General features: G+C 41.2%; 1 protein-coding gene across 8 annotated transcripts in view; it reads left to right on the top strand.

The window, feature by feature from the left end:
- The window catches only part of NTRK2 (neurotrophic receptor tyrosine kinase 2), a 208,550-nt gene extending 182,775 nt beyond the window's left edge, over positions 1 to 25,775 (top strand). For all 8 annotated transcript variants that reach the window (XM_077344644.1, XM_077344643.1, XM_077344641.1 and 5 more), the window contains 2 exons: positions 18,234 to 18,392; positions 18,840 to 25,775. In XM_077344644.1, coding sequence (XP_077200759.1) covers positions 18,234 to 18,392; positions 18,840 to 19,025 — 345 coding nt within the window. In that variant the 3' untranslated portion in view covers positions 19,026 to 25,775. The remainder of the gene's footprint in view (positions 1 to 18,233; positions 18,393 to 18,839) is intronic.
- Positions 25,776 to 27,040: the final 1,265 nt, after the last annotated feature.

Here is a 27,040-nt window from a genome sequence, read left to right as displayed (position 1 = left end):
CAACAGGTCTCCAGTTCATTCACTATATTAATTGTGGCGGGAAGGTCGCGGCGGAGTGACAAGACTTTATCCGCAAAATAGCTAGCAAATGCCTCGCAGCCGATTTCCAATTGTCTAGTGTTTTGGCGCCCCTCAAGGGCGGTGAGTGATCTAACTACCCTGAATAATTGGGCCGGGCGAGAGCTTGCAGACACAATTTCCGTGGCAAAAAACTCACGTTTAGCCACTTTCACCGCCATCTCATATGCCCTCATAAGCATGCGATAAGATGTTCTTGTAGCCTTGTCATGAGTCTTCCGCCACACTCGCTCCAGTCGTCTCACTTCCCTTTTCTTCTCCCGGAGCACTCCCGTGTACCAGGGGGCCCGTTTGAGTCGAGGGCAGAGAGGACGTTTAGGGGTGATCTCATTTATGGTGGCCATCAGGCAAGACTGCCAGTCCCCCACCATGGCCGCAAGTGAGTCGCCAGGAGGCATCGGGTCCCGCAGAGCATTCTGGAAACCGAGTGGATCCATGAGTCTCCACGGGCGGGCAAAAATATGCCCGCCGCCCAAATGGGGAGGGGGTGGTATCTCGAGCCGGGCCCGCAGGGCATAGTGGTCTGACCACGGCACAGCCAAAGCTGTATCCAGATCCACCTCTATCCCGGCGCCAAAAATCAAGTTGAGCGTGTGGCCGGCGTAATCAGTGGGCCCAGCAACAAATTGCAAGAGCCCCAGTGTCGCCATGGATGACACCAGGTCCCCACCAAGTCCTGAAGAGGGCGTGTCTGCATGGACGTTGAAGTCACCCAGGATTAGAAGCCTGGGGAACTGCAACACCCAGGCGGCCGCCACCTCCAGCAGGTGGGGCAGGGCATCTGGCGGGACGTTGGGCAGGCGATTTACCAGCCAGATAGCCAAGCTCTCAACCGAGCCCAACTCAATACTGACACACTCCACCCCACCGATTTCCGGCCCCGGGAGAGCCCTGTAGGAGAAAGCCTCCCAGACCAAGATTGCCACCCCCCCTCCTCTCTTGTGGGTCCGGGATTGGTGAAGAACAGAGTAACATGCTGGGGCCAGTTCTCTCAAGGCCACCTCCTCTCCATCTCTCAGCCAGGTCTCCGTTATGCATGCAAGGTCAGCCTTCGACTCTGCAAAGAAGTGTTGCAGAGTCGCAGCCTTGTTCTTGATCGACCTTGCATTGCACAAGACCAATGTCGGACCTACTTTCCCCTTAGCCTCCACCCTCCAAATATTATTGTTATTGTTGTTGTTGTTGTTGTTATTGTTGTTGTTGTTGTTATTATTTGTATTTTTATCCTGCCACTCCCAGACAAGCTGGCTCATGGTGGTTCACAACATAGTAAAAACATAAAAACCCCATAAAATACAATATAAAAACAGATAAGAACAGCATAGATGGCGATCACAACAGTTAGGCCCTTATTCTTCAGTTCATCTAGTCCTGGTTATGCCAACCAGATGTAAATCTGGGACGATGGTAGACCCCCTCCTGGGGAGGGGTCCGGATTATCCAAGGATGGGGAAGGACCCGCTATTATCAGCTGGTATTCGTCCCAGCCTCAGAAGAAGAAGAGTTGGTTCTTATATGCCACTTTTCTCTACTCGAAGGAGGCTCAAAGCGGCTTACAGTCGGCTTCTCTTTCCTCTCCCCACAACAGACACCCTGTGAGGTGGGTGAGGCTTAGAGAGCCCTGATATCGGTCAGAACAATTTTATCAGTACCATGGAGAGCCCAAGGTCACCCAGCTGGCTGCATGTGGAGGAGTGCAGAATCGAACCCGGCATGCCAGATTAGAAGTCCGCATTCCTAACCACTACACCAAACTGGCTGTCAACCAAAAACCTGGTAGAAGAGCTCCATCTTGCAGGCCCTGCAGAACCCTGAGAGTTCCGACAGTGCCCTCCACTCTTTAGGGAGCTCATTCTACCAGGTAGGGGCCAGGACTGAAAAGCCCTGGCCCTGGTTGAGGCCAGGCATGCTTCCCAGGGGCCCAGAACTCTCAACAGATTCATACCTGCAGAGCCAAGTGCCCTGCACGGGCATAAGGAGATAAGCGGTCCAGCAGATAGGTAGGACCCAGACCACGTATAGCCTTAAAGGTCAAAACCAGTAAGTTGAACTTGATTTGGAAGCAGACCGGTAACCAGTGCAGCTATCCCATCAAAGGCTAGACATGGGCCCCCAAGATGACCCAGTGAGGACCTGTGCTACTGCATTTTGTACCCGCTGCAATTTCCGAGTCAGGGACAAGATTAGGCCCACATAAAGTGAATTACAGTCCAATCTGGAAGTGACCATTGCATGGATCACTGTGGCCAAGTGTTCTGAGGACTGGTAGGGCACTAGTAGTGGTGCTTGCACAGATGAAAAATGCCATCTGGGCTACTTTCATGTTCTGAGCCTCCACAGATAAGGAGTCATAAAAAAATCATGCCCAAATTCCTGGCCATTGGTGCAGATGTAAGCTGCATGGGAGAAGTGCTTCCTGGTCTTGTCCCCTTCTCCCCAGCCACAGGACCTCCATCTTGGAGGGGCTGAGTTTCAGACGACTGTACCTGATCCATCCAGCCACTGCTTCCAAACAACTGGCAAATGTCTCTGGGGGGAGATCTGGCCAGCCGTCCATCAGGTGATAGAGCTGGGTGTCATCCGCATACTGGTGACACTCCAGGCCATAACTCCAGCCAGAGGGCACATAAAGATGTTAAAAAGTGTGTGGGAAAGTATTGTCCCTTGTGTTACCCTGCAAGGAAGTACAAAGGGGGTGTGATAACTCATTCCCCACTGCTAACCCTCTGTGACCGGTTCATAAGAAAGGTCAGCCACATCAAGGCCGTTCCTCCAATCCCTGTGTCTCCGAGGCGGCATGCCAATAACTCGTTAATACAGGCCTACAGTTTATATGGGAAAGGAAGCTTCTGGCAGAAGCTCTGGATAGCTTTTTAAATCATGTGCTACTAAATTTTTAAAGTATGTGGGGGGGGGAGTATTTTCATGTATTCTCTAGCACAGCTGCATACTAAAGCTAATTTCTTGCCTTTCCCTCTCTAATTTGATCCTGGAGACCGGTTGTGACTTTGGCAATTTTTTAAGAGCCTGCCCTGTACAAATTATACTCTGTCCTCCAAATTGATTGATTCCAAGTTCATTGGTTTGCTTACATTCACTGGTCCATATGTCTCAGCCATCATTTTAATGTTAGGCTTCTGGACTGCCAAAATGACCAGATCCAGTTCACTAAAGCCAGGTCATGTGGTGTCAGAGATGCATATCCTGGCAATCTCTAGTAATCTCCTTCCTGAAGTCAGTTTATCATTTTAAGCTTCCAAAACTCTTTTTTTTTCCTGCTTGGAGGAAGGAGAGTGCTTGACCATTCTATTGTCTTTAGATTAATTAGGTTTTGTGTAAAGATGATCTGATGTGATGCTGACAAGCCACTGCCCAACTCTCCTTTCGGGGTGGAGGAATGGTTGAAATGCTCAATTTAAAGCCTCCACAAAAAAGAAAAGGCATTTCTTCACACCCACAATGCCAGTGAACTTGCTAAATTAAATCATTAATTCAGGCTTAAAATTAGTCCTTTGGTCACTATGAACTCATCTAAGAAAATAGTTAATAAAGTTTTCCTTCAACACGACAGCTTCTGTCTTTGGATTTTAGTCTTTTATTGAGTAATATATATGTAGATATTTTTATCAGATGATTAGTGACCACTAATATGTTATTACTAGTTGAAAAATCAGGGTTAAAAAATCAGAGTTCTACCTAAAGAAGATCAATCTCTTCACTTAGTTCCCTCTAGTACTTTCTTCACTTGAGAACAATATACTAGTCTCTATCTCCTCTCCATCAATTTTACCTTAAAATAAATAATTCCTTTGAATAAGGAGAGTTATGGTCATTCCTTATAGTAGATGCTAGACTTATTAGTTTTACCCTTCATCTAATATTGGTCTCCACAAATATATTTCCCAAGCCAGCTGGATGACTGACATTTGGATTATATGTGTTTTCCACCCAAAAACTTGGACCCTCAAACTCTGTTGGAATTTTTTGCTTGGAAGAAGACAGTGTCTTAATTAAACCAGATACTGACTGTTCATCTTCAAGCTGTTTCTTATAAGCATCATGCTATACAGTCTGAGTTTACATTATTGCTTTGCAGACTTCCTTATTCAAAAAAATTATATGAAGCATCTTAGCAGTTTTCTTCTTTTATTCTTCTTCATCCTTGAGACACTATCCCAAATTTCTACTTCCCAAATGGAGTGAGGTGAAAGCAATTTTAATGACTTTTAGTTAGCTCAACAGGAATTTCTTGGTATTCAGCTCAGATAAGTTCAAAAATACTTGAGAAAGCTGGTTCAGGTATTTTTCAGGCTTATCTCAGCTGAATTGCACATCCCACTCATTTAAATGAGTTAAATCAGAGAAGCTCAAATCAATTTGAGCTTGATTCAGCTGATTGAGAAAGACACCTCCAAACAGCTGATCCTGAGGATCATTTGTTTGGCAAGGTCTTTAATGTCTCCCCAGCAAACTCCTCTGAAGGTATGGAAAGCATTTTCCTCATAATCTCAGAGGGGTCTGTTGAGAAGACACTTAAAATACCATGATAACCAGCTGATCCTAAGATGTTTCTTGGTCTCTGCACGGGGGGGGGGGGGCATTTATACAAACCTAGATCTGTTCAAATGCCTTCCCCATACCTTAGCAATGGAATAATTCAAGTGCTATCCTAATTTCAGTGGTAGTGTCAGTATAAAACTGGTCAAGACAGCACTATTCAAAGTGAAATTGTTTAGACATATCCATAACAAGTATAATAATGTACATTGGTGTGTGTGTAACATACTATAGTATGAATAATATACAGATTTTTAAAAAATTCTAATTATTTTGTGCATATTACAGATTTATATTCCAATTAAATAATAAGTATTCAAAACTGATCAAGCCTTAAAGTAATACAATGCAATTCCCCTTTATACTATGATCTTTTATTTGGCTATGTTTATATAGTCAAGCACAATATTTGTTTATTTTAAGGACATTTTTAACAAGTCAAAGAAATTGGAGGAGTCTTTAGCAAAAATCACTTTCTCGTTAAAGTACAGTGTTATTTCTTCCCTATAGCTATGATGGTTTCTCTCGCTCTCTCTCTTTCTCTCTCTCACACACACACGCCCACAACCTTCAAGTAATGAAAGGTGTGGGGACCCTAAATATTTTCTTGTACTCCTGGAAGAGCAGTTGGTGGGGACCATTTTTAGCTGACAAACATCCAGCATGAAAGGAGTTAAACAATCCTTTCCTGGTCCTCTACTAGATTTGAAACCATTCAGCAGCTGTTTTGCATATAAAAGGAAGCCATCTGGAAACACAATCATGGAACCACATCTAACATGCAATTCCTTCAAATACAATAGAGACTTATTATTGACAAGTACATCTATCTATTTAAATATAAAGTAAATGTAATTAAGTCGTGTGCATATATTAGAAGAAATCCATTGAAATGTCAGCTTCCTTTAATACTATGAAGACATCATCGCCCTGTAGTCTTTTCTTTTGAATTAAAACCTTGTCACCAAATAATAAAGCATTTGACAGAATACAGTAGCACCAACACCCATACAATGAAATTCCAGTTTCCCTTCTTGTCCTTCTTTTTGACCTGTATGAAATTAATCATTGCCTGTCAAGAAGGCACCAGAGAAATCTCTTCTTCTTTACCACCTACCTCCTTTATTGTTTTCCTGGAAGTTACAGCTCAGTAGGTACATGAACAATTCCTTCTTGCTCTACCTCACCCTCTTAGAAGTCTAAATTACATTACATGGTTTTGTTTTGGCATCAAGATTATACTTTGATAATCTGTTTTCAAATACTATACATTTTTGGTAGATACTTATTCAGAACCGTCAATGTAAATGGCAGTTATCCCAATCCCACTTTGTTGAATGGTGTTGATTTTGGCACAGTGTCATCATCACTTCTTTGAATTTGAGCTCAGCCTTTCATGTTAGAACTATTCAGAGTCTTGTTTTCTAGCTTCTGCGCATCAGAGGTTTCCTTGTGACTCTCTTAACTGTTGGTTAAAGATAAAGGCAATGTAATAAGCCCAGAGGGTGATCTCACTTTGCCTGTTTCTAGTACAAATGCCTATTCATTAAGGAGAGTTAATGTATGACAGCAGGATTGTTATTTTTCTTTAAATAATTATTGGGGCTGGTGCTGCCAATGGAAGCACAAGGGTACAAATGCCCGAAGCAGGAGACAAGTTGCCTTTCTCTCACTTCAGAAATGGCAATCCCAGGAACCTGCAGGTCTCAGCTGTCACTATGCAGCTGCATACCTGTGTGGGCGAGTTATCCTGAGGTCTCACACAGGAAAAAGCAAGAGACGATTTATGACAAGTCAAGCAGCTTGCCAAAGCATCCTTGTGGGTGTTTGTATTGAACTGTCACGGTTTGAAGGCTTTTTATTAGATGCTATTTTGGCAACTGGTACTCAAATGAAATTAGCTCCTTCTCCACATTTCCTTTTTAGCTCAGTTCCGACGTCACAGCCCGGTTTGGTCATTGCGTCATGCCAGGAGCCAGAGAATGACAAAGGGGTTTTCAGTGGCTGTAGAGTGGGTGCCAGAACTACTGAAGAGTCTGGCTTTCTTTTTAGCCTACTTTCAATGTTTTCTTAATCGTTCCTAACCCATATACCATAAAGTAGACCTATACAGAATGGTCCTAATTTAAATAAGTTACAAAGAGAGGTCACAGCCAAGATGCCTTTGCTGGTGAAGGTCAGACGTAAAATGGAGAAATGGATCTTCCAAGCCTGACCAGGTCCTTGTACAGCAGTTCCTATCAGGACCAACGGTGGCATGAAACTTTGGAAGAGCCTGGGAGCATGGTTTGAGGTACCATGGCAAATATTAATTGGTACATATATTACCAATTTGTATTCTCCCAAGGCCCATTTTAAAACTATTGGGTGAATGATAAATACAATATCAATTTATCATAATCTTTGTATTTAATTCTTAACAGTGGTCCCAGCATGCAGATTTTAAAAATCTGCACAATAGGACCATATGCAGTTTTGGGACAATTTTTTAAAAGACAGTAAGCCCCCCCCCCACCAAAAGAAAGAAAGAAAGAAAGAAAGAAAGAAAGAAAGAAAGAAAGAAAGAAAGAAAGAAAGAGAAAAGAAAAGAAGGGATCTTGTGAAATGTCAGAGTTATAGGGGTTTGTAGAATCTTTTGTCATGCCCACAGGTCTGGGAGAAACAGCAGCAGACAGAGAAGGGGGTAAGGAAAGTGACCATTATGCGGGAGGGTGAAGAGAAAGTAACAAGTGGGGGGAGAAAAGAGCAAGAGTCCAGTAGCACCTTATAGCAAAACTTGTGTGTGGGGGGGTAAGAGCTTTCACAATTTACTGCTCACTTCTTCAGTGGAAAGAGAAAAAGTGAAAACCATAGTGAGAAGAGACAGAAAGTGGAGAACACAACTGAAAGGAAGAGAAAACAAAGTAGGGATGCCAGTCTCCAGGTGGGACCTGGGGATCCCCTGGAATTGCAGCTCATCTGCAGGGAACAGAGATTAGTTCCTTCGAAGAAAATAGCCCCTTTAAGAAACTAGACTGTATCGCATTATACCCATTTGAAGTCTCTCCCCTCCCAAACCATGCCCTCAGTAAGCTCTACCCTCAAAGTTGATTTTTCCCAACCTGGAGCTGGCAACCCTAAAGCAGGAAATGGGGCTGGAAGACACAGAGAGTGAAGAATGAACTGGAAAGGGAATAAAAGTGGGGAAGGAAAACACGGGGAGAAAGGAATTATGTAGAAAAGAAGAAATTGGAATAGAGAGGGAACGAAAAGGAGAAAGAACTGGGAAGAGAGAAAAGGATGATATGGGAGGATATTTCCCTCCCCTGCATAGCTTGTGGGTCCCTGACTCGTAATTTAATATATAGAGTAATATAAAAGTGGGAAAACAATAAAGTGGCACCTTAAAGATTAATGAATTTTCAGTAGCCTGAATTTTCATGACATTTCTCATGAAAGCTTGTTAATCTTAAAAGGTCAACAATATTCTGTTATTTTTGGGATATCAAACAAACCAATAAAACCACATAGGAATCCATCACCTGAATCATTTACCCACAAAATTCTAATTTATTTGCTTTCTATCTGGCTCTCATACAAGCTAACAGTGCAATCCAAAACAGAGTTACTGTAGTCTAAACCCACTGAAATTAATGGGAGATTAGATTAACTTTTTTTAGGATTAAACTGTTAGGGAGCAATCCTAAACAGGTTTACTCTGAATCATACTAAATCTACTCAGTGGGGTTTACTCCCAGGAAAATATTTTTAGGATTATACTGTATGCCACCAACATCTTTGCAAGTCCAGTCCTTCCTTAATGGACATTATGTATATTTACATGTAACGTGAAGTCTGTCTTTAATGTCTTGCATAAAGGGAATTCAGCCACCAAAGAGATGATAGAGGAATATGAGATAAGTTTTTTAAATGTTGAATCACAGGACTGGTTTCAGTTTGGGGTAATGCTGTATTTAGAGAAGTTCCCTGATTGAAGCATGCAGCAATTTTGAGACAATTCCACAGGAATTGATTTCACTTTTTATTCTTGTTGGTAGTTCTCCCCTTGCTCCTTGGCTTGCTCCTTGGCTTGTCAATCACAGCAAGCCACCAATCACAGCATAGCAGTTCTCTCATGGACTGAAACTTTCTTTCCTCGAGCCCCGAAATTAATTTTTTTTAAAAAAAGGAAATTCCGAATTGCTAAGCAATAATGCCGCAACACAGATGCATTTAAAATAAAAAGACTAACACTTTACTTTTCCAATCAGCAACATTCCAGGAGAGGATCTAAAAAACTAACACTACTGCATTGCTATGGAGAAATGCCAGAACAATACAGCATCCCCCCCTTTTTTGGGGGGGAGATTTGTGGTGTTTTGGACTCTATGTCTGGATGGATCTGTGAGAGGCTGGAAATGGTAACTGGTGCTCAAAGTCTGCTTGTTTGTGAATGGTGGGCTTAAAAACAAGGAACTTGCATGCCTGGATGATTGGGAGAAGGCTGCTACATCCTGCCCTGTGGACACTTTAAAGACTGTGGACACTTTAAAGAATATTTGATTTTACCTTTGACAGTGTAGCTTTACGGTGGTGCTGCAATGCAGACCACGCCATTAAAACAACAAAATCACTCAGAGCAGGAAATGGAGAGGGGAGAGTGGGTGAGAGGGCGGGACAACACTATAGATACTATTGTACCTTTCCCCCTCCATACGGGCTTGCCACTGGTTGCTCACCAATGGGATGCAAGATAAAAAGTGCAGGTTCCCTCATCCCAAGGCACATCTTGGCAAAACTTGAGCCAGCCCCTGGACAGCCTTGGGAAGCAGTCAATGTCATGTGGAGGAGGCTCTAAAACCCACCAGCAACCAGAGCCTGTCCAGGGGAAGAATCCTTATGCTGAAAAATTCTACTATTCAGGCAGGCACTAGCTAGACTGAGGTGGGGGAAAGCTTAAACTCAGTTTGGGCCAGCTCTGGTAACAAATGACTAGTAGCCCAGTCTGAAAAAGTAAACAGGGGCTAAACTAGATGTTACTACACCTTGATGCTGATATCATTTTAGAGCTGAACTTAGCAATTCAGAATTGGCTGTTCTGGCTTTTTAAAAGATCACCTGGTCCTGTTACTCTGTAACCCTTGTGCTATTTTTAAATAGCCAAGTTCAGCTCTAAAATGGCATTAGTCATTAGGTTGGACAAACAAACACCATCATGTCTAGTTTGCCCCATAGAGTCTAAGGCAGGCTTTCTCAAACTCCAGGGTTTCACAAAGGACAGGGTATCCTTGTTGGTGCAGGTCCTGTGCACCGCAGCTCAGTGAGATGATGTCTGAAGGAAAGGTTGTGATTGCAAACCAAATCATGGTGTTGGGCTACAGAGGATCCAGATACTGTCTTCCTTTTATACAACAGCAGACCCTGTGGCCCAGGTGATCACTGTTTTTATTTTATTTTTCTCTTGCTGCCACTTGGGGCGGCAACAGGCAAGGGGCTTGCCACCTGGAAGCCTACATATATAAGGTTTGCAAAGATTTGCTGGATCATTAATTTCTAAATTTGTATTAATGAAAATAATTACATCGATGCATCAATGATTTTCAGTGCGAATTTGATTCATTAAAAACTGAGTGCGTGTCTCTAGTTCCCGTGAGGTAGTTATCTCCCACTCATAATGTGTCTTAGAATTATTATAGAAAATACCTATGTTGGCACTGAAGGAAAAAGGAAAGTGTAGTGTTAAGCAGTCAGAAACCTGTGTGCCACTGGCAACTGAGAACAGACCTGAATGAAGTTTTACTTTCAAATCTCATGGAATTTGGGGATCGGCCCTCATGAGCAGAGATGTTGTTTTTGGCACCAAGATTTGAAAGCTCCATGAAGAGCTCTTTGCAGCTGTAATTTTAATTACATAGAGATGCTCCCCTGCCTTCTGTGGAGCCACTGCCTAGAGTCTTATAGGGATCTGGAGAGTGCTGGCCATGGGAAGATTACAGTTATTAGGAGGAAGCTGTTTAAAGATCAAGGATGACTACCTCTTCTGAAGAACAAAGAAATTCCCCTATCACCTTGTTATGTGAACCAAAATGGTTGCTTGTTGTTCAAAGACTTCCTCTTGTTATTGCTGCTTGTCTCCAATATCTGGTGTGTTGCTTTTTAACAATCTGTGTACCATCCAGTACATATCCTTGGTGATGGTGTGGCAGTTAAAAAAATGATATCAACCTTCTAATTGATTGGGCACTTATTGTGTGACATATTGCTGGTTTGAGTCATCATACAAAACATGAAATAAAGACCCAAAGTCAAAGTTTGCATGCAAAATTCTCTTGCAAGAGACTTTGTACAACATATATAGGCTTTTTGGTGGCATGGTTTTCTTCTGTGGAGCCACATTTTGTCCTTAATTTAGATTATAAATGTATACCACTCACATTTAACATATGTATGACTCACTTCAGTCACTATAGGACTATGCTTACATTTCAGAAATAAACAGAGAAAAACAACCTTTCCAAGGCAATTGGTACAATAAATTCTATATATCAATAATTTTTTAAGGACCAACCAAAACGGTTAAACGGTTTCTAGATATACTCCGTTTTCACAATTTTTCTTCAGTGGTTGATTCCTTATACTTTGAACCTTTCTTTCTTTCTCGTACTACATTTCAGAAATATACAAACACATATAGAATGGGAAATAGAATTGCACTTGATAGCTTCTTGTTTCTTTCTCTACATATGTCCATTATAAGTCTAAAGACTTAAAAGTGTGTATTAAAAGTGCACATGTAGGTTTTCTCCCAACAGTTTGGAACCCTGATGAGTCAGTTCTTGATTACACATGCGGAGCCTGTGGGTATACCTTTTGCAGCTGTCACAGACCAACCATCAGCATACTTGGAAGAAGCTTTGATTTTAGACCCATCCCAGTCAGGTTTCCGGCCTGACTATGGAATAGAGACATTGCTAGTTGCCCTGATGGACGACCTCTGTCACCAGTTGGACAGGGACGGGTCAGCACTGCTTGTATTATTAGACCTTTCCGCAGCATTCAAAACAGTCAACCATGAGCTTTTAGCTCACAGCCTTGCCAATGCTGGGATCAGAGGAATTGCCCTTCTCCTTTCTCCAGGATCGCAGACAGAGGGTAGCACTTGGAGAGAGTTCATCAAGCTCTCTCAAGCCACTTGGAGTCCCTCAGGAGACAGTTCTCTCTCCGATCCTATTCAACATCTTTATGCGCCATCTTGCTCAAATGGTGCGAAGGTTTGGGCTGGGTTGTCACCAATATGCTGTGAACACACAGCTCTTCCTCCTGATGGATGGCCACCCTGACTCTCTCCCAGAAACATTAGCTAGCTGACTGGAAGCAGCGATGAGGTAGCTCAAGCAGAGTTGTCTGAAGCTCAGCCGTGCAAAGACAGAGGTCCTGTGGCTGTGTAGGGAGGATCCAGGTGAGGAAGTGTGCCTACCCAACCTGGATGGAGTACAGAAATCAGTGGCCCACTCCATCTGGGTGTGATTCTTGATGCCTCCCTTTCAATAAGATCATGAAGGTAGAGTGGCTGGTATTCTACCATCTTTGCCAAGCCAAACAACTAGCGTCCTACTTGGTCCCGGAGCACCTAGCCACAGTGATCCATATGATGGTCACCTCTAGACTGGACTTCTGCAAGTCTCTGTATGCAGGCCTGCCCTTAACCCTAATATGGAAACTACAATTGGTCCAGAATGTAGCTGCCAGTGTCCTCACCGCAACCCCATGGCGTTCCCACATTCGGCCCATCCACCAGCAGCTGCACTGGCTTCTGGTCGAATTCTGGATCAGACTTAAGGTTCTGGTCATCACCCTCAAGGCCATATGTGGTCTGGGCCCAGAGTACTTGAGGGATCACCTCTCTGCCTACACCCCTCAAAGAGCCTTGTGCTCCTCTACCTCCAACTTTTTGGTGATCCCTGGCCCCAAGGAAACTCGCTAGACCTCAACCAGGACCAGAGCTTTCTCCATCCTGGCTCTCACATGGTTAGAATGAGCTCCCAGAGGAGATCAGGGCCCTAATGGAACTCAAAAAGGAGCTCCTCCTCCAGGTATTTGGTTGAGATTGACCTGAACCCACTACTTCCCACTGGCCACCGAGCCTACCTCCTATGGTAACCACTACCAATCCGTCCAACCAACAGGGCTATCAGTATGCATTCGCTGATTTATTGTTCTCCCCATTGTTCTACCATTCTACTATGTCATAGTTCTCTCAGAGTTCTCTCAGCCTTGCCTACTTCACAGGGTTTCTGTTGTGGTGAGAGGAGGGGTAGTTGATTATAAGCTGCTTTGAGACTCCTTTGGGTAGTAAAAATGGGTACAAAACAAGCTCTTCTTCAAATTTGTTAGCAGTAGCAAGAAAACCTTAATTCTAAATAATTTGATGAATCATTAAATTGTCACAAACACCAGTAAACATCTGTACTTTAAAGCAGCTTCTGCCTTGGTAGAAGAACATGAAGCAAATAAGCTGGAACATTTTCCATGTAGTGAACGTGTGGTGTGTGTGTTGTAAATATTTCATTACTGCTGTATGGCCTGCAAATGGAATAGATGGGCAAGAATTTTATCTGCTATCTACTAGTAATAATAAATCTGTTAGAATTCCAGCCGCTTGTCTGCAAAGGCAAAGCCTTCCCTGTGCTTCTTCTAGCCTATCACATCTTTGCAATTTGCTCGCAGTATGCTCAAAATGTTGATGTAGTGGGTTTTGCGCATTTGGAGACTTAGTTTCCATGGCAGCCAAACCTCATGTGCTCCTAACTGGTAATTCAGGGGAGAGGAGGGGGGAAAGTGAGGGAGAGGAGTCATTAAAGTATGTCAATTAGTATGCAATACCATCGCTGTTTTTTCAAGTGTGTTCCCACAAAAGCAGGCAAGGCTTTATGCCATTGTAGCAACAGAGAGAGAATGAATGGAAAGAGAACAAATTCTCTTATTTTTAACAAGTGGCATGCAGAGCTGAACGACAGGTAGCTATTATACCAACACGAATGTGCCTTATAACAAGGAGCTGTGAGTTGATAAAGGAACACCGGATGTGTGTGTCGGTGTGTGTGCCTTTAGCCTAAATATTCCCTTTTTTACCTTCCTGCTCTTCTAGCCAGAAAATATTGCCATGATTACAAAAAACAGTTGTCACTCAAAGTAAATATAATATTTGTTTAGTTTTATCTAATTAGCAGATATAGAAGTGGGGGAAATTGTGATATTTGAACATTTATCAGTACCAAAGACAAAAAATCCCACTGGACGTAATCCAGTGAAAGAAGGTATATATTCAAAGCTATATATTATTAAAATGATGCTGCCGCATAACTAAGAGGGAAACTGAAAATATTAGAAGATCACTTCAGTATGAAATGCTGAATTAAAATGATGGCTGTGTTTCAGCCACTGAGGATCCTATGAACTCATTTTGAAGGGTGAGAATGTTGTTTTATCAGTCAAATATTTTTTAATGTACAAAATATCATGTAATCAATGGCTCATTTATGGATCTGCAACTTTCTCTGAATTATCTTTGGCAGGGAAATGCAGATTTGTCCATTAACAACCTGTAAGATGAACTGAATGTTCTCTAAAGGCCTCTGAACAGAGGTTTTAGCCATTGTATTGCACTGGTCATTTCACCTAATTGTCCCTACTTTCGGTTCAGTCATGAAAATGTTTATAAAGATCAAGGCTAAAATTAGTTATTGGTAGCAAACAGTTCTTCAAAAATATTATTGAACCTGCCTCACCCAGACGTCTTCTGCATGAAGGATTAGGCTACAATCACAGCTTGCAGCCAGCAAGATAACAATAGGAATAGAGGCTTTCTATGTTGACAAATTTACCATCCAATACTAGTGTCAACAATTGTCAGTGGGTGGAGAACATGACAACCTGCATTTTTCTTCTCCTTTCCTACCTCTACAGAATTTAATGGACCTGCTTTTTAATGCCTGTATTGTAGAGGCAGCCAAAGAGCAATAATTGATTGGTAGTAGCTGAAATATAGCCATTCCATTCCTAAAAGGCTTGCACAAAAGGTTTATCATTCTTAATGTCTTAAATCAATCAGATTAAGAGACAACTAGATGCACAGCCTTCATGTGGACCGCTCATGGAAAGTGATTATTTTGGAGCTTAATCTCTCCATGGACTGTTTCGAAGATTTTGTATATTTGCCATTGTGTGCCCACTCAGTAGGAAGCAACAAACAATGTTAGCTCCCCAGGGCATATTTGTGCATGACATACAATCAAAACATGTACTGAGTGCATGTATTAACAGTTGTAGCACATCAGGACACTTCTTAGACCATTAGGGAATTGTTTCCCATCAATTTTATCATACAAATTGAGCTTAGAACAAATGTGGAACCGACCAGAATTTGAGCTCTAGAAAATCATTCCATTTACCAGGTACATGGAGGCTCATATTGTATGCACCTAATTCAGCTGGAAGTTACCACTGATATAGTGGAATGGAACATGACTGAAACACCAACAGGTGTAATAGTCAGTTTAACTTTTAATCTATTCTGTGGTTATTTCGATATCCCTGTGAGTGAGTGAGGTAATCAGGAAAGCCATAAAGATCTATAGGAAGACTAGTGAGGGAAAGGAAATGTGTCTTTTTCTTATAGAAAGTTGCATTTTTTATAATGACAGTGGAAAATTTAAATCATAATAAAACTATAATAAAAGATGGGACCATGTTTTACAGTCACAGTTTTCATTACCTCTTTAAAGACTATATCATAAAATCCTACTGAATCAAGTCAGTAGTAGATACCATATGATGAACAGGTTTAAGGGCTACTTAATATTTAATGAACCAAAAGCCTCTAACAACTAATAACATTTTAATGGCACTTGCCCTTTGGTCTGGTGCATAGCCACATATTTCTAAGGTTCTAATGTGTTTTACTTTCTAATGAATTATTATTCTCCCACTGAGTAAATGCAGGGCTGGGGTGCTCTTTGCCTTATAGACCCAAAGGTCAGAAACTGAATCCTTGTTTGTGTCTGGTATGCATATCACTAATACATTATTAACACTGTATTTCCCAAACTTACCTTAGCCACTGGTTGTTCAAAATCATTCAGAGATGTTATAATGCATTCTATCTCAGGCATTGTTGATATGTATACATATATAAATTGCACAGGAAGCTCTACAGGCTTTCTAGACTCTTAAACTCTTAGTGGTCTGCTTGATGGGTTGGATCCCAGATGCATGAAAGTAATGAATGGGAGACTGGGTCACTCAAGCCTTGACACTCGATCCTGTAGGGCTGCCAGAAAAGAATTCTGCCAGTTATGGCTTCTGCTGACACTGCAGCGTTGTGACTTGGCAGCCCCGAAAAGCCAGTGAGGCTCTGGGAGAATGTCTGGGTATTTAGCCTATTGATTTGAACTAATTGGGCAATTCTTTGGTGACAGGCACCTGGCCATTGCTGTAATATGCCATGTCCAATTTAAATAAAATAAGCATAAATAAAAAGAAAGAGAAAAATAGCATATGTTTGCATATTTGTGTATAAAATGTAGAGGGTCTTCATTGTAAAACTTGTGTGATAGTGCCTCATGTTCTACTGCTTGTTGCTATGTTCATGTATTCTATTAATAAAGAAGCAGGTAGTCTATAAGAAAAATGCAGATGAGTAGTTGTAATGGTCTGAAGCAGTAAAACAAAGTTTGGATCCAGTGGCACCTTTAATTATTATTTATTTTATTTTATTTTATTTATTTAATATATTAACTGCCACTCAGGGCGGTTTACAAAAGTCCAATTAAGAACCCATTAAAACCCCCATTAAAATAGATTATCACAACTTCCACAACAGCAATTACAGCAGCAACGACAGGGAGGAGAAAGGAGAGACTAGTCAGAAATAGCATTTGTTGTTGGCATCAGGGGGACCCCAATTGTTCTTCCTGCACTAACCCAGCCTCAACCATAGACCTGGCAGAAGAGCTCCATTTTGTAGGCCCTGCAGAAGACAGAAAGGTCCCACAGGGCCCACAGCTCACCTGGAAGCTCATTCCATCAGGTCGGGGCCAGGACCAAGAAGGCCCCGCCCCGGTCAAGGACAGGCATGCCTCTCTGGGGCCGGAAACAAAAAATAAATTCTCACTCGCAGACCGTAAAGCCCTTCGGGGGGCATAGGGCAATAGGCAGTCCCTCAGGTATGCGGGGCCCAACCTGCGTAAGGCCTCAAAGGTTAAAACCAAAACCTTGAACCGGATCCGGACAGCAACTGGCAACCAGTGCAGCTGCCTCAGCACTGACTGGATATGGGCCCTCCATGGTGTTCCAGTGAGGACCCTAGCAGCTGCGTTCTGTACCAATTGGAATCTCCGGGTCAGGGACAAGGGCAGGCCCGCATAGAGTGAGTTACAGAAATCTATTCTGGAGGTGACCATCACATGGATAACCATGGGTAGGTGTTTGGGGGACAGATAGGCGCTAGTAGCCGGGCTTGGTGGAGATGGTAAAATGCCTGGCCAGCTACTTTTTTGACCTGAGCCTCCATAGTTAGGAAGGCATCAATGGTCACACCTAAATTCCTGACCTGGGGCGCGGTAGTAAGTTGCATCCCTGCCAGGAATGGTAATCACACTTCCTGATCCGCTCCCCTACCCTCTAGCCACAGGACCTCCGTCTTGGAGGGATTGAGTTTCAGGCGGCTCTGCTCAAGCCACTCAGTCACTGCTTTCAAACATCTGGCAAATGGTTCCAGGGAGGAGTCCGGGCGGCCATCCATGAGGAGATAGAGCTGGGTGTCATCTGCATATTGATGACACACCAGCCCATAATCATGTACCAAGAAAGTTTTATTCTGGGTATTAAAGTTGCCACTGTAAATGAATAAATCAGTTAACATATTATTTGGTCTACCCTCCATGAACACATGAAGCTGCTTTATAGTGAATCAGACCCTTGGTACATCAGAGCCAGTACTGTCTACTCAGACAAGCAGCAGCTCTCCAGGATTTCAGGTGCAAGTCTTTCACATCACCTACTACCCAATCCCGTATCTAGAGAGGCCAGAGTTTGAACCTGGGTCCACTGGATTGAGAAGAATGTAACTTGGTTTAGGATTGCATTGTTAACCATCTATTTTAGCACCAGTGAAATCAGTAGAGAGTCATAGTTGGCTACAATTTTTTGGGACATCCTTAAGTGGATACATTTGTATACAAACAAATGATTAGCAACAATAGGCAATGTAATTGCATGTTCTCAACTTGATGTGTGGGCTATACCATATTTAATCTCTGACATTCATCTGGAAGAGAATACTCCATGAACCCTTGGCTGAACTGCTAGACCATTAGACTCCCCTGATACTTGTCAGAGCAGAAGGAAGATAGCAAACTGCTAGTACATTAAATCAGATAATTCCGCTTTTCTGATTAAGATAATGAGGGTTGCACAAGTGATAATGAGAAAAGTATTGTAAATTTAAGATTTTATTTATTAGAATCCCTCCCACACAAAAGGTTGAAAATATAATATCCATTTCCTGCATCTTTCTTCCTCAAGATGCCATCTAAATTCTTTACAATTCTTTCATCTAGGTTGGTGGACATACCATGTTACCCATTCGTTGGATGCCTCCAGAAAGTATCATGTATAGAAAATTCACCACTGAAAGTGATGTCTGGAGCCTTGGAGTTGTTTTATGGGAAATCTTTACTTATGGCAAACAGCCATGGTACCAGCTCTCAAACAATGAGGTGTGTGATACATCTATTAAAGCACAGATCAGGCTATGGTGGTTAACCTTTTCAAGGATAGATTTCAATCCAAAACTAATCCCACCCATTTGGGTCCAGACATTTACTACTAGTAAATAGACCTGTTTGATAGTTTGATTGTTATCCTGTTAAAACTGTTATCTTTTGTTGTTATTAGTATTATTACCATTGTTGTATTTTATTTGACATAAATGGCAAGTATTGTTCTTTACATTCCATGAGCCTCAGAGAAGAGCAGTGCACAAATGTAATAAACAAACAAATAAATAAATTGCCAAAGTCAGAGCTTTTGTAAGGAAACTGGAGATGAAGTGTTAGTCAAATATAAACTTAAAACAAGGTGGCCATCACACAGTTTATCAAATAACTCTTCCTGAATCCTCAATAAAAGAATAAATCCATTGACTTTCTTCTTTATTTCTACAGGTAATCGAGTGCATCACTCAGGGCAGAGTCCTGCAGCGACCTCGTACATGCCCAAAAGAAGTATATGATCTGATGCTGGGTTGCTGGCAGCGGGAGCCTCATATGAGGCTCAACATCAAAGAAATCCACTCTCTCCTTCAGAACTTGGCCAAGGCCTCTCCAGTCTACCTTGATATTCTAGGCTAGAAACTCCTAACACTTCCTCTTATGGAGTGTATGAACGAATGTGTTCAGTTGCCACTAAACTCCATTAAAATGTGTTCTTACCTCTGACAGTATTAAAGACATGGAAATGGAGAAGCTTTCAAAGGGCAAGCTGTGTGCATTTCTCCCTCTGTAGACACAGTATTGAAATGTATCTCTTCTCTCCTTCATTCTTTCTGTTTCTCTATTTTTTCCTCAATTTGTATTCAAGCTGGCTTCTGCATTATTATAACTCTGCATAGACAAAGGCCTTAAACACCTGACCTGTTATATCAACAGGCACTCAGTTTTGCCCATCACAACTAACAATGCCTTGTATTCATGCCTTTGATCTGGATAAAAAAGGGAAAAATTGACTTTGTGACTTCTATACGGATATCTGGAGCTTCTATGGATTCACCTCTACTTCATTTGCTTTGACATCTGGGTAGATAGCAGAAGACTGGAGTTCTCTATGGGAAACTTTTTTTTGTATCTGAGTTCAAGCCAGAGGGAAATAAATCAGCATATTGTATAATGCACTGTATGGAGAAATTATAGAATCAGATAGCATCCAACATACCACTTTAACATGTAATGAAATGATTTGGGGAAAGGGCAAAAATTCACTGATTTCTACTGAGAAATGTTCAGAGGAGAAAAGGGACTTCTAAATACAAATTTGGTTAGCATTTTTGCATTTACAGATGTGTTGATATGGCCTGTTTCAAAGAACAAAAAGTATTGTCAACATTGCCCAAAATGTTCAACCTTTCCCCCCCAAAAAACTTGTTTCACCCAAGGGATAATGCCTCTGCTAGTGAGACGTTGACAATGCTAACACAAGTTGGAAGTGCAGTGTATTTTTCAAAGCCATTCCCTAAAACATGAAGACTGATGAGAGAGGACAGCCGTAGATATATAATCCTATATGATGTTGTTTTAACAGCATGTCCTTTTTCTTTTTCTTTTTGCTGTTCCCCTTTTCACCCTGCTGTGCAAGCCAAACCCAGCATGGTCTCTTGTCTAGTAATACCCTTTGTGCTGAAAACAGCTGCTCATCTCATTGTACACCCAAACTCATGAAGGAAAACCTATATTTAGTTGTAGAGGAGGTTGTTAGCTGCATTCAAATATGTTCGCATTGTTACAGATGCAACAGATGCTATAGGCTAGTCCAAACGTATGATGTATGAGAGAAGATATTCAAAAAGGTATCAGATAAGAGGAATGTGATGACTTGATAGAATTTACCAAACTGAGTTCAGCATCAGTTTCTGGTTGATCAAGTGGGTAGATACTTCACCATCATGTGTTTTCTTTTTAATTTGATTTAAGGATGATATTGCAGCATGGCTGATAGACCGTTGGAAGACCAGCTCATAGTATAGATAACTATTTTTTCAAATAGATGTGAAAGGTTTTACAGTCACGTCAGGTCATTTTTTAAATTATAAATATACATAATGATGAGATCAAATCAACCCCTTTTTTCCTCCGAGGGTATAGGTGCTGTGAAAAAATTGAGATTTTTAATAACAAAACAAAAAAGGCATCAGTATATTGTTATTGTCATTTTATTTAAGATGTTAAGCATTTATTTTTGTAAGCGCAGCCATATTAGCGAATATATGTTTAGCTTGCATTTCTTACTGAGTTTGGTACTTTCTCTTTCCCTTAATGGTTTGGAAAGATATTGACCTTTTTCAAAATCTAAAAAAAAAAAAGGTAATGTTAAAAAGTGATGTTGGACTCTCTGATGTCATTGACAAAAGTTGGTGAACAATACATATAACAATGTAACTCTAAAGCCATATATATTAGTTGCTAAATAAGCTTTGACCAGTTTTTTAAAATGACAAATGGTAAATGATTAATATAAAATGGACTATGAAGATTATATCAGTGATGGCTGGGGGGGAACCAGAGAGCAAAAACTGTTACATGTTGTCTTACCCATTATTTGAAAAATCTAACTTATTTATTTATTTATTTTGTCTTCCTGTTTATTTAAAAGCATCGTTCAAGTCAATTTCCAATATATGAGAAATATGTAAAATAAAAACATGTCAGAGATCAGTAAAAGGCACATCTGTTCAGATCCCCATTTTTCAGATTTCTCAATTTTTAATTTTTTAAAATCTAACAATACACAATTTTGAGATTGTCTCATCTTGAAAGTAATTATGTATATTGTATGAATGCAGAAGGACTGTATACCAAAAGAAATGTATAATTTGACCAGATGGGATTTTTTTATTTGTTTGTTTCCTGGAAAAGCATAGTAGGGTCATTAAAAATACTGTATTATTATATAGTGTACTGTAGCATAACCATATATCTATGTTAAAGGACCAAATTGTTCTATACAGCCAGAGTTCTGTACAGTGTGGCTAAAGCTTGGCCTGTACTACAAATGTGGACCTTAGTGAATAAAAGCTGCTGTCATTGTAGGAAAGGTGTTAACTACCATCAAAGCAACATTTGCATTTATTCATTCGATGTACATAAAGGAAAGCGATAAGATTATTACATGAAGAAACAGATTTAAAGAGAGAGAGAGAAAGGTTTATTGTGTACATAGTTATCATGCTTATGGCTTCAGCTAAACATTCAACACTGAGCAAATATGACAATCAGGCTTATTAATAAAGTGAAAACCACTCTGGACTATGCCACAATCATATATATATAATATTTGTTATATATATGTGTTTACATAAGTAGTGTATATATTCATAGTACATACATACATGTATATGTGTTTTATAAATATTTGATTTAAACATATGCAGACAATATAATTGTTTGTATATGTATAATTTTGGGTACACATATCTTCTTATTGGTAACATATAGAGGTCAATGAAATCAATAGATTGATAACTAGATACTGATATGCTGAGTAACCAAAATCCATTTATTTTCTATGGTTTTCCTACTTAAAAACAAAACATAACATAACATTTTCCTCAGACATCTGAGATCAGTATTTAACTTGCATGTAGTTCTGCATAATTAGAAAAATTATAGGAAGCAGATTATAGATTGTTTTCTAAATGCATAAAATAGTTTCACCATTTTTACCTCATCTATTGATTTCTTACAGGGGAATTAACAGATTGTGTTTAATGGCCTCCTTTGAGGCAAAACATTTGATTCACTATTCCTCACTGTCATTTGTGACTATGTTTATGAGCATCTTTTGTCACTTGTCACTAATGCATAGTAGCATTCCATGGATAAGTTGGAAAATTCAGGTACTGTTTAATGGGTGAAATGGAAATTGAGGGGGAGGGATAACATTCAGTTAAAGTTAGAGATGAGCTGAGTTTTGCATGTGCTTCATATCTAAATCTCCTTGTTTATTAAAGAGAATTTATCATCAAATTGTTAAGCAAATTGATCAAAGATCATAGGGTATTAATCATAACTCAGACAGAACATACATACCCCCGGCTTTTTAAAGCACCAGGGAATTCTGTAGTTCTGAGAGTTAAAGTTCTTTGGGAACAAAGAAGCTGTGCAGTCTCTGAGCTTGTCTGTTTCTTGGAGAATCTCCCTAGTGCAACTGCTACATTATACGTGCATCTTACAAACTTGTAAGGAGGGCTAGAGGGTAAGCCTGTTCCTAGACCTATGAAGTACAGCTTATGCCAGAATATCTGTTTAAAAATTGCACAAACCATTAAAAACAGAATCAGATACTTTTACCTTAGGTCATGGATTACAGGTTCCTGACGCCTTAAATGACAGACTTTGAGCATATTTGTTTGTTTGTTTATTAAATTTGTATACTGTGAGCTCTTGGACAAGCCAGTTCATGGCAGTTCACAACAAGATAAAAATATAAGATGACAAGATGCTCTCTCACCAATAAAATACAATGCAAATACAATCTAGTTATCCCAATTTAAATAACAAGATGGCAGGCATAACAATCCCTAACTAGACCAATATTCATCAACTTCTCCATTCCCAGCAGTGTCAGTCTGTTATAGAGCAGAGTGATGGTAGGCCCCAGGGGATGTCCAGATGTCACTAGGGCAGGGGAGGACCCAATCTTATTAGCCCAGTGATCAGCCCAGCCTCAACCAAAAGCCTGGCGGAAGAGCTCTGTCTTGCAGGCCCTGCGGAACCCAGAGAGCTCTGACTGGGCCCTCAGGAGCTCCAGGAGCTCATTTTACCAGGTGGGAGCCGGGACTTAAAAGGCCCTGGCCCTGGTCAAGGCCAGACGTGCTTCCTGGGGACACACTTCCCTCTAGTATCCTATACTTGGAAGAAAAGTAAGTGCATTTTTGAGGGAGCTGTCAAAATCACTCCCAGAGATGCCTTTTGACAATAATAAAAGCCAAAATGAAGCTAAAACAAGTGTTTGGGTAGAATTGCCAACCTCTAGAAGGGGTTTGGAGACTTCCCAGAATTACAGCTGAGCTCCAAACTGCCAATATCAGTTTGCCTGGAGAAAATGGCTGCTTCGAAAGTAGTCTCTATGGCATCATACCTTGCTGAGGTTCCTCTACTCCCCTAACCTGCCCTTCCAAGGTTCCACCCCCAAATTGGGAATTTCCAGAGCCAGAATTGACAACCCCAGTCAGCTCTAGTTAGAAAAGCACCACTAGCGCTGGGTTTTCTCATATTTTCTTAATTGTCAGCAGAATTATTTAGCTAGACATGGAAAGCTGGCTTTGTAAAATGAAATGACAGTACATGACAAAATCTACTGTTCTTGCAGGAGCTTGAATTATTACACGTCTAGACATAATCCACAAATACCTGCCATTCAAGGGTCACTGTAGGATGGTGTAAATTTGTGTCAGGCCCCACAACCCTCACAAAGCTTGTCACCATGGAACAAGGCTAATGAGTGTCTGCAGCCATAATATTCCTTGGTTTTCTTCATCACACCAAACCTACCAAGGGCAGATTGGCCATTAAGCTAACCAGGAAAAAAAATTGGTGGGCCAATGTAATGGGGAACAGGCCCCAGACAGGAGCCATTCTCCCAGTTGGCACCACTCCAGCTCAAAGAGAGGGATATATGTCAGTCTCCACAGCTGAGCTGGAACTACTAAAAAGGAGGAGCCCAGTTCAGACTCATCCTACCAAGCATGAAAATGACTTGGGCTTTACAGTAGTGAGCGGTGCATTCTTGGCCTCACATGGTCTCAGTGTGGTGAGGGACACCTTGCCTCTGCGTGTCCCACCTGCTTGCCTCTGCGTGTTCTGCTGTTGGCTGGCTATACATGGTCTCCTTTCTTCCTTTGGAGGGTGGGGAAACTGTGGGCTTAGGATGGGCCCATTTTCCAGAACTATTAATCCCTTTCCAACCTACCCTTGAACCTCACCCACACCAAGCAACAAATTGGCCCTTGAATGTTGACTCAGGAAGTATCCTTACTTCCACCACTGATGTCCAATAGATTTCTGGCATTCCTGCTTGCTAATGGCAGGTGAAGTAGCAAGGTTTCTACTTTGGGAATGTTCTTCTGAAGCCTTTCCCCCAGTGCTAGACCCTGGAAATCCTAGGCTGTCCCCATTGTCTCCCTCTCTCTCTTTATTTTTCTCTCTCCACTTTGGAGTAGATTTATATGTGAATAATTGTGACTGAAACAGACTTTTAAAGAACAAACTGAAGGAATGAAACTACCTAATGAAGTTACTGACTTACTGGTTGACTAAGAAAACTAATATGTGGTTGTTACAACCTATAAAGGAATTGCAAATGTTGCTATGAAACCAGCGAGCAACGTAGTGTGGTTCATAGTTAAATGTTAAGGTTTGAAAGCTCACCGAGATTTTTTTTTCTTATCAGAGCTGAGATAGTGCTCCTCTAATTCAAGAGATCCTTCAAGGGCCTTAGTTAATGCTCATTTTAATTTTTGTACATTCATTGCAAAAACAAAGCAAAAAAATCTATATGTTGCAGGGAAAACACTGTGAATTTCACACACGCAACCAAGTGACTATTTTGCCATCATTTTTTAACATATGTCTCAGGAGAAGAAACTGGAACTGAGGGTTATGTGTTTTAACCGTCTATGCATTCAAAGCCAGGTCTATGGTTATTTTGTTTGCTGGGAGAAGATTTAAGAATGCTGTTTGGTTAAAGTTGAGCTAGGGCAGCTGAAGCTGCTGACAGCAAGGCTTGACAGGAAGACAGAAGAAAACAACTCAAACCTTTTCAGAGACCTCCACACAGCACTTAGGTATCTTTCTGTAACTTAAAATACCAAATGTCGAATCAACAGCTAAGAATGTTTTGTAAATCAATAATTAAAGCCACTATGGATTTAATTGCAACACAAATCAATTTAATTTGGAAATTATTTGTCCCAGTGAGAGGGGCCATCTATAGTATATGTAGATAGTTCTATGTAGATAGGTATATTTCTAGGTCTTTCTCTAGGCTTCTCTGGTGTGAGAGAAAGCAAGAGAAGGGTCTAGAGATCAGTATAAATATCTATATTAAACTGTTACCTGGTAATTTTCATTTTGATTTGAATGTGACATCTCCGTGCAGATATTTAGTGGTTCTTGTTTAGCCGTTTGTTATTGAACTTCACTGCTTTAAAAAAAAATGCCCAACTGCATCTTGGCTGAATTTGAAGTGATGCCTGAGTAGCAATGTTAAGAAGTTTTGTTTGTGAATCATGTGATCAGCTTCTCTCAGCCTGACATGGAAAGTCTCTTGTATTAAAGTGTATTTAATGAAAATGATGTCCTACAATAAACAATGTCATCCTCAAGAAAGCCTGTTAGTGATAAACTGATTAGAATCATAGAATGATAGAATAATAGAGTTGGAAGGGTCCTCATGGGTCATCTAGTCCAACCGCCTGCACTATGCAGGACACTCACAACCCTATCACTCATCCACTGTAACCTGCCACCCCCTTAAGCCTTCACAGAATCAGCTTCTCCATCAGATGGCTATCCAGCCTCTGTTCGAAAATTTCCAAAGACGGAGAACCCACCACCTCCCAAGGAAGCTTCTTCCACTGAGAAACCGCTCTAACTGTCAGGAACTTCTTCCGGATGTTTAGATGGAATTTCTTTTGAATTAATTTCATCCCATTGGTTCTGGTCTGTCCGTCCGGGGTAAGAGAGAACAACTCTGCTCCATCCTCTATATGGCAGCCTTTTAAATACTTGAAGATGGTTATCAAATCCCCTCTCAGTCGTCTCTTCTCCAGGCTAAACAGACCAAGCTCCCCCAACCTTTCCTCATACATCTTGGTCTCCAAACCATCTTTGCTGCCCTCCGCTGGACACGCTCCAGTTTGTCTACATCCCTCTTCAACTGGGGTGCCCAAAACTGAACACGGTACTCCAAGTGAGGCTGAACCAGAGTAAAGCGCTACCATCATCTCCTGTGATCTGGACACGATACTCCGTTTGATACAGCCCAAAATCCCATTTGCCTTTTTAGCCACCAAGTCACACTGCTGACTCATGTTCAATGTATGGTCTACTAAGACTCCTAGATCCTTTTTGTACATGCTACTGCCAATACTACTACTTAACAAAGCATAGAACATTTATTAATTTGCTGCCCTGTGATTCCCAGTTGAGTGGCTTTGTATTATTGAACTGCCAGGTTTGTATGGAAACCATGGTTTAAGGGCTGCACAGACTTTGTTCAGTGCTAGTACAATGAAATAATAGAGCCAGAACAAAATTTCCTATTTCCATTCCCAAAAGACAAAAAGCTTCCTTCACATTATTACAGTATCTGTCATCTCTTTAGTTTTCCATTTAGAACAGCCTCAAATGCCTGCTATCCGTGAATCTGATACTCATGATACTCATGTACCTCATACCCAATACCCATAAGGCAATGTGTGATGCTACCCTTTTATAATAATACTGACCTGTCCTGGCCTGAAGAGCCTTTTGTGATGCAGAGTGGTAAGGCAGCCGTCTGAAAGCTTTGCCCATGAGGCTGGGAGTTCAAACCCAGCAGCCAGCTCAAGGTTGACTCAGCCTTCCATCCTTCCGAGGTTGGTAAAATGAAT

Source organism: Paroedura picta, chromosome 7, assembly GCF_049243985.1.
Source record: "Paroedura picta isolate Pp20150507F chromosome 7, Ppicta_v3.0, whole genome shotgun sequence".
Lineage (NCBI taxonomy): Eukaryota > Metazoa > Chordata > Lepidosauria > Squamata > Gekkonidae > Paroedura > Paroedura picta.
Note: the sequence above shows the minus strand (reverse complement) of the source record. Positions and strands in the feature narration are given on the sequence as shown.